At 40.0% G+C, this 16383-nt stretch overlaps 1 protein-coding gene across 1 annotated transcript in view; it reads left to right on the top strand.

Annotated features, from left to right (window-relative positions):
• Window positions 1-1862: 1862 nt before the first annotated feature.
• Window positions 1863-16383, top strand: part of LOC307265549 (transmembrane protein 132D-like) — a gene marked incomplete at both ends in the record, with an annotated part of 40044 nt that continues 25523 nt past the window's right edge. Inside the window, 3 exons of the mRNA XM_080047306.1 lie at window positions 1863-1932; window positions 4824-5754; window positions 12180-12326. Of these exons, the coding sequence (XP_079903432.1) occupies window positions 1863-1932; window positions 4824-5754; window positions 12180-12326 (1148 nt within the window). The remainder of the gene's footprint in view (window positions 1933-4823; window positions 5755-12179; window positions 12327-16383) is intronic.

Here is a 16383-nt window from a genome sequence, read left to right on the forward strand (position 1 = left end):
AGCCTGCATTTACTGTAACACTGTCACCCCTGCACTGTTGCCACTATGCAGTAAAATAGCCACAGATGGATGCACAGGGCACAGTGGCGATAAGTTGACAGACATAATACATTATATTACCAGTATAGCACATTTGTTTGAGAAAACAGATGTTTCTGGGTATGTTGGGAGGATGGAGAGGAGAAAAGTGAAGACTGGTCCAACCAAGCTCATTAAAACCTGCTATACGTGTTCTGTACCCTGAATATGATTTAGTCAGCACTGTTCAATGTCTTAAGGCAGAACCAGAGTGGAGGCTATGCCACAGGGCTCAAAGAGCAAACCCCTGGCTCACTCTTACTTACTGTAACTGCTCACATTATCGTCTCTCCCTGGTTGTACTAGGGCACACTGCAACAAGAGGTCATGGTATTTCAGTTTCAGGCTTTGAACACACACTGATGGTAGATGTAGCTCACTATAATTGGTGTGTGGAATTGTAGGTCAAGGTAGATGAAGAGATAGGGTGACTGTGGCTCAGTTGGTAGAGCGGGTCGGCCGATGATCAAAGGGTTGGAGGTTCCATCCCCGCCCTGCCACCTGTGTCATAGTTGTTGTGTCCTTGGGCAAGACACTTCACCCACCTTGCCTCGTGTGAATGTCGATAGTTAGCCTGTTATCGGTGTGTGAATGGTAACGTGGGAAAGGAAAACAGGTCTCCCTTGCAAAAGAGTCTTTGGTCTCAATGGGATTTACCTGTATAAAGAAAAGATAGACATACAAAAGAGAAAGAAATGACCGTTATCCAGAATGTCAATAAATCAAGTGTGGCCTTCTGCAACATAGAAATAACAAACAAAAGAACGTCTTCTTTTCTTTTTTGGGTCCCTGCGATAGACACATGTGAGGAAGGTATTTTAGTTAGCAGGACTCACACAAGACTTAAGTGGAATCTGTATGACTGTTCTGCTGTGTAGGCTACCATGTTGCCAAACGTATACATCATAAACGTAGATGTCACAAGGCTCTAGATATAGTGCCTTCATCCATCTGCTCAAACTTACACAGCATGATCCCATTGCATAATGCCGAGGATAAAAAAACAAATAATAATTAAAATAGCTCAAGTAACATGGAGATAAATACAACTTTAATTGTATGAATTTAATGTGAATATCTGTGAAGTCCTTGGAAGAACTTTACATATTTACAAACTTGTCTAATAGGATACAGAAATTAAAAAATATATAATAATTTGTCGAATGGAATTTATTTTATTGTTTCTTATTAACAAAAAACAGGGCCCACTAATAATAGCCCAATAATAATAATAAAGAAAAACAATCATCATAATCGTCATCATGATTGTGTTCATGCATATAAAATCGCCCTTTAGCCCAGATGCATAGCCTTCATTTGTCAAATCGTCATTAAAATTACTGGTGGAGAAACCACTGATCCCCTTGACCTTGTGTGCATTTAATTTCCTCGTAGCTCTTTCCCTACCCGGCGATTACCCACGTGGGCCTCGCTAATCTGACAGACGGACACACATGTTGACAGATTTCTATCATGGGAAATAGGCAGCAGTGCCTGTTGCTGTTGCTGTCCTGCCGTTACAGCTGCAGCCGGGACAGAAAAACATCCCTGTCATCATTCAGAGAAACCGAAGGAGGAGACCACCACGCTCCAAAAGCTATTCCTACGGGACGAAGCGTTACTTGGATATATAAAAGTTTACCAACATTTTTTTTTTCATCAACTTCATCGTTAAGACCCCCAGGACAATGTAGGCTAATGCATAATTTCCAGCGCTTCCTTTCCAACTGTCACCAACGCTTCCACCTCGGTCCCTGATGTACGGAACCGGCAACTTTGCTGAAATGATGCTCAACTTTCCCCACCGTTTGTTGCTCACAGTTTTCGCCGTGGCTGTTCTGACAGCTGTTAAAGGTGAGATGTATGAACATGATGTTGTTGATGAGTGGGTTGGCAGACTCTGACACTCTGATTTTTTCTTTCTTTTTGTCGGTCTGGATTGCTTCATTGCGTGCTGCCAGGAGAAATGCCCCTCACATATAACTGGGTTGGAAGCAGCTTAAAGGCGACAGCTGTGTTTACAGTGGAACTTTAATGAAGTAGACCCTTATGTGATACTTTGATTATCTATACTATACACACAAAAATTGGATACAAAATACGTACTGAAGTTTTGGATTCTGGTATAATGGCATAGGCCTACTGTATATATGCACAACATATGGACAGGATGCTGCTGTCTAGGTCTATAAGTAGCATAACATTTAACTAGGCCCACTTAAAAACTATGCAGTTGATGTGTACATTAAGAGGGGGCGATTTAAAAAAATAAAGAAACACTTAAAACATTTTTCAATTTGGAATTATAAAAGCCATTTTGTGGCATGTCTTTAAGGTGACTTTTTAAGGACATAGGGTTGTTTTGTCCGAATTTTGTTTATTATTCCTACTTACATTATGCCCTCTGCCCAATTCATTGTCCCTCTACCTAAATGAAAGTGGCAGCATGCTCTCCAGTGTGCATCATCGCGAAGCTTCATCTGTGGGATTAAATAGGCCTGAAGCGGAGCTGCACAGCTGTTCCTCTGGTTGTTTAAAGATAACCTGCATTTGGAGCAATGAATCCACATTAAGCCGTCTGTCCTCAGTGTGATACCGATATCATGAGAAAGACTACTTTCTGAGATTGCCCTGGTTTACATTTGCACGTTATATCTGTTCATGCATTTTCATCACACACACACATGTGGGGCTGCTGTGTTTTCTGCCAGTGTAGGACTCAGCTGGCCAGCCGTGTTCTTAACTGCTGTCTAGATGTGATAGAGATCAGCCTTTGATATGGCCCCTGTATGAGATGCATTAATATGCATGGCAGCGTTAATTTTCAGTCACAGATGTGAGCCCGTCTGAGGTTAAACTAACATTTATAATGGTAAATTGATTTTTTTTCCAAATGTCACAAACCAAGCACTTTTTTGGGAATCATGCCAGGATTCACCAAAGCATTATCTGATCAATAAACAATGTGTTCACTGATGTTCCGCAGCGTATATCAGCAGTGGACTCATTTAGAGCCTCAGATCATATGTCACAGCTAAAAATACTGGGTGTGACATATTTTTTTTTGCCAATTTTTGGGAAAATTGTATTCAAACCCTAAGGCCAAATATATCAGGATTTTGCAAACAAACTTTTACAAAATGACATAAGCAATGTGATATTGTTGAGTTGTGCACTCGAAGCATCACAAATTGTTACAGCGACGACTGTCAATGACGATAAAGAGGAAGCACGTGAAAAAGAGAAGGAAGAAGTAGTAACTTCATCATAGCACTGCATTGTTGTTAGTTGTACTGTATTTGTATGTTTGTGCCATTGTGAAAGACCTCGAGTATGCCTTGACCAAAAAGACATCCAAGGCATACTCTATAAATGGTGCCTCTTGGTGTAGAATACTGAAGATTGAATTAAAAAACATCAACATCTGCCAAAGGATAATTTTCCAACTTAAACTTAGAGTCAAGGTATACTTTTTCAACCTTATTTCTTTATCCTACTACTAATCAATTCACTTGATTATGATGTTTCAACTTTTAATTCCTGTCATGGCTAAAGGCCAATAATCCTCTCAAAACAGAATTCTCATATCTGGATCATCACCAAAGTCTAATTAGTTGATCTCTGGCCTGGGGCCTAACTGTCTACCTAATTAAACAGAAATCCATTGTGGGTTTGTAAAGGTCTGTTCATTGATAGACTTCAGTATCAACAGGAAACATATTAAATGAGTTCCATAAAATGTCAGTCTATTCAAACAAATGTAATTATTAAAAATATGTTCTGAGTAGTAGTCCCAGGTAAACATAGTTACAACAGCAAACAGGATATTATACGCTGGTGTCCAATTGGATCATTATGTTCCATTTGACTTTTGGTTTTCTGCTTACCGGCAAATATCTATTTTTGCCTATTCATCTAAAACTAGCATAAGCCTGATCTCCTGAATCTATAAATCAGTTTCCTGTGGGCTTTTCTGAATACTGCATTTTTTATATTAACTCCGACATCTGTATTTCTATCATATGCCTTTTGAAAGAAAATTGATTTACATTTATGTATTCATGAAATGTGGATGAAAATCATAAAATAATGATATATCACTTCTAAGACGTTTGGGGGGAAAGGAGGTAAGGACCGTCAAATGTACACATTAATTCTGCAGCAATTCAACATGGAGCATGGCAAATTACCAAGCATCTTTGACAGGAGGAAGCAGGAGCTGTCAACTACAGCATCCTGTTGGGACAAACAGTCATCCCACAAAAGTTGTAAGAGAGGCTTTTACAATGGCGCTATCGTCCATACCTTTTACATATAAATTACTGTTGGTTACATTCAAGCCATTGCTAAACAAGTTTATTCAGCTTTACAAAACACTCTCTATATTTCTCAGTATGGCAGCGTTTCCATATGGGTGTCTCCCACCAACACTGGCATGGGAGCTCAAATAAATCCCAAGAAACACCCAAGAAATGTTAATGTTGTTCATTCAACTGCTTAGAAAAAACCTTGATGCATTGCAGAAGATTTAAAATCCATGCTTGATCACCGAAGGCTTAGATGCGCCAACAGTGTTGTTGTAATAACTCAGAGTTCCTCTTGGCGGCAACAGAAGTTACCCACTATAGCTTTTAGCCTGGCCAAGTGGGAGTATGTCCTTTAAAAACTGTTTTGAAACTCGAAAGTTTATTTTAAGCAGTGGTAGTTATTGCACTAATCTTTCCGTGTAACTTCTCCCCTACCAGTTGCTGAAAGTCAGAAGGTTGCTGAAGACATTGGGACCTCCTCCAGCCCATTTCCAGTTTATCCCACCGTCAAATTTCAAGTCCTCAATGTGGACCACGTCTTTCTGAGGCAGGACAGTCCAGAACCATCAGGGAACTCTAGCCTGAAGGCTTGGACTCAGACTTTTCTAATCACTGGTCCTAGCACTGGGCTCCTCCAGCCCACTGTCAATGCTTCATACGGCCCCCTGACTGTAGATGCCCCGATCCCTTCAGACCAGATCCTCAGTGGGCGCAGGATTCTGCCAGTCATTCTGGTCCGCCAGGTCCGCTCCTCATCCCCTGCTGTCAAAGTTCTTTTTTACATGCCCACCGGAAGTAACATCGCTGTTGGGCAAGACAGAAAGATGGGGTCTGAAGAAAATAATGGGAGAAAAGGTGCCGGAGCCAAGGCAAAGGACGGAGCTCACTGTGTGACGGCTTATGCCTTCTGGGAGACCAGGGAAGTCCGTGGGGCGTGTCTGGTGTTTCCAGGTGGATTCTGTGTGGCGCAGCTGAAGCCAGAACCCGTATGGTTCAGCTCAAGCAGCCGATCGGGCAGCTCTAGCAGGGAATCGGTGAGAACGGAAGGAATTAAGGGTCTCCAGGGGAACATGGTGGAGATATACTTTCAAAGTCGGAGGGACCAGACAGGACAGTGTACCCCACAGGATAGCCTTCAACGTGTAGGAGTGGGAAGAGGAAGGGACTCTGGGGGATGGGGGACACCCATGAGGAGGATAGGAAGTGTCAATCTGCTCAGGACTCCACCAGGGAACCCCACCTTTCTACGACTGAGAATGGGAGGTGCCGTGGTTATCCAGACTTCTTCCAAGCCCCTGAAGACCACAGACGTCGCAACTTTCTATGTCTTCCTGGCCAGCACATCTACCCTGGAAACGTTCACTCTCAGGTGAGAGATCTGAATCTTATTTTAACATCATCATCATCATGCTATTCTTGTTTGGTTGTTTATCATTTTAGGAAATAGTCTTGATCGCTTTCTTGCCGAGTTGGATAAGAGGTTGCAGTTTTACAGGGTTATGTGGATTATGCTCCTTGTTCCATCATGAATTTAAACAAATCTAGTTGGACCATGAACCTCAGTTTATATATGGATATACCATTTAGTGTTACATTTTACGCTGGCCTCTGGAAGATAAATTGCAGAGAAGTTTTGCAGGATTGTTGTGCAAGTCCAAGTTAGGTCTTCAATCATTTCAATTTCCTCAAAGTCTTTTGAGTGGGAGTCCATGCCAAGTCGCGAGTATTCATGAGCTGGCTTTATAAATATGTAAGTATATTCAAAAAGCCAAATTGCGGGTCTGATAGTCAGAGATGACAGTGATATACCCTGTAAATGTATTTGGTTGAGAATCAACTAATACCACACTGCACCAGGTTAACTACACATTGTAGAATGCAACCATCACCTTTTGGCACAAACACCTGAATAGAGCAAGAGGGTGTTTAGCTGAAAATGTAATTTTCCCCAAAACATAATATGGTTGCTGAGTTTGCAGAGGACAAGAGTTTAGGAGGAGTCACATAAAATGTAATCGCCACTGAAACTTGTGAAGCATAAAAAGAGACTGATAGAAAGTTGAATCATCATGATGTACAGTATATTTGAGCATCTTTGTGAAGTGTATGCTCCATGCATTTAAATGGTTGCTTAAGGCACTTAAATACTGATGGGGCTTGCCATCAAGGCCATTCGGTAAAATGCTTGAGCGCCAACATGACTTGTGTTGTCTGCCAGTTTCACTGGCGTCATCAATTACTGACATGTTTTTTCCTGTCTACTTCAACTTATGGAGTTATGGAGAGCACTCTTCCATATACAGGGAAATAATTGGCAAATGATTCACCGGTTTTCATATCTCAACATCCCACTAACATTTTCAAAAAGGTTCTCTAGGTATTTGACTTCATGAATAATGCATCTCTTTAATGGAGCAGGAAAACAAATAACTGAAATCTTCCTGACTCATTTGGGTAGAAGTGAACTTAATATAAAAACAGCCCTGTCGCACGGAAACATGGTTTGATCTGCTTCAGAGTTTGCGACTTGCTGCCTTTTGATCACGCATCAAAGAGTGGAGTAAAATAGTTTTTATCAGAATGCTTCAGATCAGTGAAGTGTAAAGCCACCGCAGTGAGGTTGGAGTTTCCAGTCTGTACTCAGCTTAATGGTTTTGTTCGAAACGCAAGACAAATTTCCCTCTAATCCCATGATTTAGTGATATCATGCTGCAAACAACCCTGCAGTAATCTGCAGATGGATGCGGGCAAATGGAGAGGAATGCTAAAATACGTATGTGTATTAATCCCTAGGCCACATACAGTAGTTAAACATGTCGCTGTGTGTCAGTCAGTCAGTCAGTCAGTCCCCTTGCTATTGTCACACATCAGACTTACCATCCACAAACACAAACATGCATGCACACACACACACACACACACACACACACACACACACACACACACACACACACACACACACACACACACACACACACACACACACACACACACACACACACACACACACAGAAACAAACAGAACCAGTGACCTTAATATTGTTCTGCTAGCATTGTTGAAATGACGTGAATAAGAGTTGGTAGAGAGAGACGCTGAACCCTTTAACATCTGCTGTTGTTTTGACGATTTATTAGGATTTATGGCCTCTCTCCACCTGAAATTCTCCCAATCTCTTGACTCGCTGACTGCACCACTAAAGTTCCTACAGTCAGGTCAGTGATTTTCACTCGGCGCATTTCTGACCCACTGCCACATCCAGAATGAGATTGGACAAGAAAAAGAGGACTGAGTCTAGTGGTCCAAGTGAAGGCTAGCTCTGAGGAGCTTGGCAAAGTGATTGATTCCTCCTGGGAGAAATCCCTGCTCTACTTCACTCTTTGGCCCAAGATTGAGTCCACTCCAGCAGGGTTAGGCTAGATAATCTGTGGTCCTGATTGAAAATGAATCAAGAGGTTAACCCTTTGGGGTAGAGATGATCTGGGCTGACTGCCAGGATTAAGATGTAAATCTGTATGTGTGTGTTTGCGAGTGTGGTTCAGGAGGCCATCATACCCACCTGTTAAGCGCTCGCATCCTGTAAACACAACATTTGTTATTAAAAGCGATCCATTTTGTAAACATGTCATAACATGGACTTAGATTGTGTTGGTTGAACGTAGGTAAAAAAAATAACAGAAAAAGTAATCGCTCTCAACATCAACAACTGAAAATATACAATGTTGGAAGTGGCAGCAGAAGATTTGTATTCAATCCAGAGACACTAAATGTTGTGTACAGAGACAACACAGGGAAAAAAATAAACATCCTTTTTTGTTGCATGAATGGCAAATGAAAAGGCCAACAACAGAGTTTGGAGCTCTCCAGTTTTCCCCATTTTTTTAAACAAAGAGATTGACCGACTTTGGTAAAACAGCAGTGAAGAGTTGTTCAGCTTCACAGGTCCAATTCTGTCCCCCACCTGTGGTCATGAACTGTGGGTTGTGACTGACAAAGACAAAGGGCGAGGATAAAAGTGGCCGAAATGAGGTTTCTCTGCAGGGAGGCTCGTGTCTGCTGTAGTGGCGAGAGAAACTCAGTGATCCAGTGAGATCCCCGGCATTGAGTAACTGCTCCTCCACACGCAACAGGAGCCGGTTATAGTGGTTTGTACTCCTGGGATGGATGGTTGGTCATCATCAGGTGCTCAGCTGGACAAACAAGGGAAAAAAAGACTCAATGCATGTAGTTTGTTTAGATTTTTACATCTTAGAAAAGATATGTAAAACGTAATACTCTGTTAGTTTGCTCTCCACTCCACAACCAATAACTGCCTCTTCTAGATCTAAAATTCTCCGAAACGAGTTTCAGCATTTTCTATTTGTTGCTCTTGATCTGCCAGTTTGATGTATGTATCTGAATCATTACTCTTATTTATGATATATTTCAAACATTCATTCGAAATGTAAATGAAAATGTAATGTGCAGATTTTGCCTTCGGCGACAAGGTTTTGATACAGAAATTGATCTCTGCACAAGTTCGTCTTTTTCAGCTAATCAGTGTGTGTGTGTGTGTGTGTGTGTGTGTGTGTGTGTGTGAGCGTGTGTGTGCATGTGTGTGCATGTCTGTGTGTGTGTGTGTGTGAGAGAGTTGCATACTGTAGTCAACCAAACAACTCCTCTGACCTTGACCCTGTCTCAATGGTTATTGATTAGTCTGGTTGCTGTTTGATTATAAATCAGTATTTTTGCGTGAGCTGAACATGAGGGTTGTATACGGACCCCATATTGTGACATGAATAGACTTTGTTTGTGTGTGTGTCTCTTTTTCATCTGTCAGTTTGAAGGCTTAGCAGTTATTCAAAGACTGTTTTGTTTCTGAAATGACAAACTACAGGTTGTTTAAAACAAAATAGAGATGGATTGTTTGCTGCAGGTCATCTCTCTCATTACAGGGCAGCAAATGTGTATGAAAAACAAGCCTTTCTGCAACAATCTCCAAGTTAATGAGGCAAATCTACCTCTAATCCAAGCCTTTGTTTTTTAGTAGGGGAGAGTGGCCTAAATTGTGCGGTTGGGGAAGTGTGCCATCCCTTGTTTCTAGAAAACCATAGAAGAAATTGGAAATGTGACCACATATTTAGAGAGCCATCCATTTGACTCATCCTGTAAAGAAGGGAGAAACATGAAATAAGATATAAGCACATTTAAGCTCAAAAAACTGTTTTTTGCCTTTCAAAGTAAAATTTCCATGATCATGGTTTTTTGATTATTGTGTCTGAACAATTATAGACACGTTTGAAAACATTTGACACATGTTTTAGTGCTTTAGTATGCTACACTTTGTGTCTATATAGTTAGCACGATGTCAGCCCTAAAAATATATTCATAAAAGCACATTTATGACAGTTTGCACTGTCCAAAGTGCTGTACATAGTGCATTCAGTAGATAAACAATGAAGGTAAAATAACAATAACAGCCCATACATCCACACATATAAACAAAGATAGTAGTGCAGAGGTAAGATAGTTAATGGGGAGGAAAAACCAGGGTGTAAAGATGGGTTTTGAGCCTTGATTTAAAGGCAGAAATGGAGGCGGAATCACATTTGTCAGGTGGCAGTCACAAGCACGGAGCAACTAGTGCAAAGTACATTTCTGAGAGTTGTGCCAGTGGCATGGCTGTATACGCTGGTCACCAAAAAGAAAGTGATTGTCCACAGTAGCTCAGAAGAGACTGACATCTTCATTCCACTTAACGACACCACTGATGAGAGTTCAGATGGCCAGAAAGATGATAATGGTGACTTTGTCATTGTGAGCTTTGTAGGCAAAACCACCTAGATCTGCTAGGCCTTGTTTAAGAAAATTGACCTTCAATCTTTGTAAAATATTTACTTTATTTACTTTAAATAAACCTTAAATAAGTAATTGTCTTATGGATTTGTCTTGCATTACAGTTTATGAGATATATATATATCAATGGCACAATTTACCCCATGGTATTCTCTCTTGTGGCACAATTTACACCACACCGGGGGCAAGTTGTGCCACAAGACAACTTTCTTTCCGAAAGCTATATTTCTTAAACAGTTTATTCCAGATCCAAAGTTTTTATTGCCAGGGATGCACAACATCCTGAAATATATGTACATATTTGAGTTGGAGACATAACTGTCAAGGCCTCACTTTAAAATCACTTTGAGTAAAAAGTTGCACAACTTAGGCCACTCTCCCCTATATAGATTAAATCCATCACAATCAGACCATAAAGTGTATGGGTTGGAAGGCCACTGCTAGAAAGGTAAAGACTGGCACCTTCTAATGAATCCTAAATGTGTGTCTGAACATAATAATGTCTGGAACAGATTTTGTTGTAGACACTATAAAAGGGTCTATGTCCTTCTCTGTATATCAACAGATGAGGCAGTTGACAGAATGTGTTCACCTTAGCATTTGCTTTTTGTTTCATTCAGACTATAGGCCACATGTTTGCCTTTCCTCACACACCTGAGGCTATAGTTTAGCTGGCTTTAACACAGCAGCATTTCACAGGTTGCCAATCTAACACGACACCTTATTTGAGGTTGAGGTTTTATAATGATTCGCAGTGGGAATGTCCTGCTGCTATAACTGCAGGAGCTGAGTGATGATCTTTAGTAAGCATCGGCTCAATTCCCACTGGAGCGTTTCCAGGACATGGTTGAATCTCTGCAATCAGGAAATTGGCCTGTTTTGGAAACACACACACACAGGGCTCCCACTCTGTAGCCTCTTGTTGTCTGTGCTAGTGCAGATTATTAAATCACTGCATTAAAAAAAAATGTCTGTGGATTAGTGTGCCTTGTATCAGTTTTTAGCCTATGACTCAGAAAGATACTTGACGCAGCAAGAGAAATCTGATTAAATGTGCGGGTTGATAGTTAGACCCTGAAGGACTTTCACATTATTTATAATAAGTGTGCTCCCTCTGAGGAGATAGATTTTTGTGTGTGAATCAGACATCTTATTTTTCTGATTTCCTGTTTGTCCCCGGGGCTAATGATAAACACCCCTGCTAATATTCAGTCTGCTGATGACTCAGTACACTACAGCATGACATGAACAACAAAACAAACTAACTAATGTGTATGTCTATATGCACCGACAAAGAAAATACTTGGCAAAGGGCTTTTACAGAAACTTTGGATTTTTACAGCATTTGTCAATTTAGATGTAGAATGTAGAAAATTTAGAAAAAGACACATATGGTCACAATTAAAGGTGCAGTCAACGATTTTGGAGAATGCTTGTTGTCAAAATCACTTTTTCTCCAAATAAGTGAATATCTCCTCACAATCCGCTACCTGTCCGTACTGCAGCTGTGCTAAAGAAAATCTATTTTTAATATAGAGCCTAAGCTCTGTAAACTGGCATATTTCTATCTATGGTGCTCCCCTATGTTTAAACATGTATATTATTTGTAAAAAATCTGTTGTAACAGCCAAGGCTCTGTATTAACACCAGATTTTCTTTCAGCCTACACACAGTACAGACAGGTAGCGGATCGCCACGAGATATCCACTGATTTAGACAAGTTATTTCGACAAAAAGCATTCTCCAGACTAGCTGATTCCACCTTTGGAGTTATATCTGTTCAGAAAGCATTTTCACACTGTATTGCGTAGTTTCCCGTACGTAAAGCAACAATAGTACAGCACATGGAGTATTTTACTTCACAAAAATCACATCACACCTGAATTATTCAACAAGACATCTTCATCGACCGCACTATATGTACAGTATGTGTATTCATTTATTTATGTATTTTTCTGCAGGGCAATGGTCAAATCCGGCCTGTCATTCAGAGCAGCGCGGCCAAGTGACACTGTGCTGTGGGACATGGTAGTGGAGCCTGGCAGAAGAGCGAATCCCAACACTGTCTCTGTGGTCTGCCAGAGGAAGGTTGCTGTCACTGCAAAGAGGTCAGTCCACCGCATGCACAGGACTTACGCACAGTGTTTTAGAATGTGATTGTGTTTTCACCTGCCCGTGTCAAACGTACTCTCTTCTCAAATGAACAAAACATTTTTACCTTTTATTTTCAGATATTTCAATTATCCCTGCTGCTGCTGCTACACACCATCCTGAAAAATATATCTCCAGTGTTACAGCAGCGCGTGGGGGACAAATTGAGCAGAGTAATTATTTTCTGGGTTTGAACTAAATGATGCACAGATTGCAAGAGTGTGTTTTTTTTGTTTTTTTTCGTCACTTTTGAAAGAATGTGTTTCTGCATCTGTTTTCATGTAATAGACTTGTCAGTTGACAGACAGTAAACATCCCCAGGGACTGAACCGACTGCCTCTACATACACTTGATGTTGAAATACTCATTTTCTAAAGTCAGCAGACAGCCACAGCACGTTGTAAGTCCCTGGCTGTGTTCAGTTTTCATATGGAAATGCATCAAAGAAGTTACCTACTCAAATAGTTGGACAATGAGGGTCATAGGGTCCTATAGTTTCAATCTCCATTCAGTAGGATCACCAGTTTTACTTCCCAAATTGTTTTGTTGTGACTGAAATCAATTTTAATTGAGAAATATAATATATATAAATCAAATCCAGTAAAGTGCAACATATCTGCCTGACGCTACATAACAGCCACCTCTGCCCAGCAACCTCCCGCCACACACACACACACACACACACACACACACACACACACACACACACACACACACACACACACACACACACACACACACACACACACACACACACCCCACCCACCGTCTCTCGACCCACTTATCTGTAATCATCCATAATCACGGCTACGTTATCCAGGCTTAAGCGCTTGCACGTTCAGATGGAGAGATTAGGAAGGAGAGATATTCCAAGTTGTTTCCCTTCTACTGAACACACACACACACACACACACACACACACACACACACACACACACACACACACACACACACACACACACACACACACTTACCACTGTGCTTTGAGGGGGTTTAAAGTCCCCCCTAATAGATGTATTTCTAGGAAATAGGGGCTTTAACCCCTTCTGTGTTTCTCTGTCTAGCTCTCACACAGACCCTCACTGTATTCCCAGTGTCTGTTAATTCAAGAAATATAGGAAGACAAGGATCATATATCGAAGACATTTCAATTTGAACAAGGTCATCTTGCATTATTTCCAGCACATTTGCCCGAGACATACATGTAGTAAAGGTACATAGAGACAGATTAGACATGATCACGATTTCATACAATATCTTCACCAAATCACTTTTTCTAGTTTTGTCTAATTGTGCATTTGGCATTTATACCATGGTCTGGCTGAATATTTTTTTTCTGATTGGCTGGTAGGTGTGCGTTATAACCGTCTAACACACATGTAGTTCGGCTCAAGTTTTATCACATTTAAATGACTCAGCTAACCGTTGTAAGGCATGACGTGGACTCAAACAAAGAGATATATGGACATTTAAATGAAGATCTCCTAAATGTTTTAACATCCCTGCATCCCATACATTGCTCTCCTGCCTGTAGTGCTGTTTAGTCAGCATAAACTAATGAGAATGTATGAAGACTGGTCAGACGTGATCAGCTGTCTCAATTATGGTGGTACTGGTGGCTACACATTGAAAACAAAGTAATACAATCAAAACATTGACACAATATTACAAAAAAGCATGACTTTAAACTAAATATTAATATTCCCATCAGCCTTTGGGATAGCCCCCTCTGGCCACTACAGTATGTTCACAGGTGGTTAGACAAATTCTGACTAATTGCATCATTAATGGAAACATTGAGTCTAATTTTCATTAAAAAAGTGTGTTTGTGAACGCCACTATGATACATTTATTTCAAATAGTTGACAATGGTATAAGCGACATATGCACCTTAAAGGTTTGTTGGTGCCTCATTTTCCTTTACTTACATGAAGTCCAACACTGGATCAATAACCTTCAATGAAGTTTGTGAAAGGACCAGTATGACATTTTAGGAAATAGGCTTATTTGCTTTCATGATAAAAGTTAAATGAGAATATTGTTACCACTCACATGTTTGTAGCGTGTATATTTAAAGCTACAGACAGCCACCAGTTGGCTTATCATAAAGACTGATAACAATTGAAACCTGCTTGCCAAAAGTACAAATGCATGCCATTCATTTGAATACATACAAATAAACAAAGTCTAAAAACGGTGCCAGTCTAGTTTCCCAATGTTTCTATTTTTCATACTCAGCTATATGTTCGCGAGCGGTTGGCGGTGGCCTCGTAGAATACAAACATGAATATAATAAAACTATTGCTAAGAAAGCTAAGTGACCTTACCCTTTTTCAAGTGTAATAGTGATGACTGTTGGGTTGGTTCGGTAAAAACAAACATCAAATAGTATTCAAAAGCTGAAGGAAAAAAAAAGTCCTAAATTAAATGCAAGTGTACTGCCTGGAGCATCAACAGCAGCATACTTAATTAAGGTTATTTTTGATTCTGTAATAAATATGGTCAGTACCTTTTATCTTTAACCACACAAGCATCAGATTATACTGTAGATGCACACAAACAAGAAACAATGTACTTTTTCTTTTTTTCTAATGCCCTTTCATGAATGACTAAGCATGGCATTGCATAACCCTTACAGCTGCCATCTTTTATTCCATTGGTTCTCTCTAACCCTTCTCTCACAGTGATCGGCCCATGAGTTTCTTTTGATAGAGCATGAATATATATATTTTCCGTTCCCAAGGGCAAGTATGTTTGCGTATTCCTCCATTTCTATTTATTTATTGCATGACCTTTTTTAAATATGAGTTTCAGCCATGTACTGTTCTTCATTCAGAGACGGCTCTATTTCCCCTTTGATCTGTTCCTTCTGGCAGAAGGTATATGCCTACGTACTCTCTCCAGCATCAAATAACATCACATGCCATTCCTCTGACAATCCTTTGACCAGAATACCTGGCTCAAGTCATCCGCCAGCCAGCTCACTTAATCTTCCATCCACACGCTCACCTATATTCTCCTGTCTACTGATGGAAATAAAACATCTTGTGCGTTGTGTTCACTTTGGGTTCAAACTCTGCAGTTTGCTTTTCACAAATTTCAGAGTAATTTCGATCTTGTAAATTTTTCAATGGCAGTCTCTCGTAACATATATTTACTGTAAATGTATCCCCCAAGGGAGATGAGAAAGGACACATCTCAGCCCGTTCCTTTATCTCTTGACACCAGTGTTTTATATATAAACAAAGTAAAATATAATTTCAACAGGACAACATTATGGTTTCGGAACATTATGTTCAACTGAACAAAATAATCCAAAATACTACACTATTTTAATTTCGGCTAACAACAAGTTAACGTGCAATAACGTGACATTGAACAACAGGACAGTTGATCTTATTTAGTGATAATTGTGATAAAATTGGCAAAGTGCTAGTTCATGTTTTAGTGCTCTCCCCAATTAAAACGCTTGTTTGAAATTCCATTTAGTTTCATTATTTATTTTCCTCTTTTTTATATGCAATATAGTCATGACTAAGTCTGAATACATAGTTAATGTGAAACTGTTGGAGCAGCATGGCCTATTTTTTTAAAACATTTTTTACAATACGTGCACAGCATGCCAGGCTCTACACTAGACTTTTATTACAAATGCTGTTTGTGTCATGTCCAACCCAAAACATAACATAGCTTTGATTTTTTTTTAATGTGTGTCTCCAAAAAACATCAGAATGCAACACCACGTCACTTAAGAAAGACCAAATAACCAATTCTTCAACGTACAATTTAAACACTGGATTCATAAGCATTAAAGCCATCCTTGCTCAATGAAATACCCTCAATGTTTTTGTTGCTGCCTATATCCTTAATTGGTCTGGTATGAACAGAAGCTTATGTTTCGTAATGTTAGATAACATTTGCTAACTTTAGTTTTTTGCAGTGTAATGTCTATTTTCTTTTTACTAATGTTACTGTTACTCTCATGTTTTAGCATTTGCCTTTATACCGTAATAT

This window comes from Ammodytes marinus, assembly GCF_949987685.1.
Source record: "Ammodytes marinus genome assembly, chromosome: 18".
Taxonomy (NCBI): domain Eukaryota; kingdom Metazoa; phylum Chordata; class Actinopteri; order Uranoscopiformes; family Ammodytidae; genus Ammodytes; species Ammodytes marinus.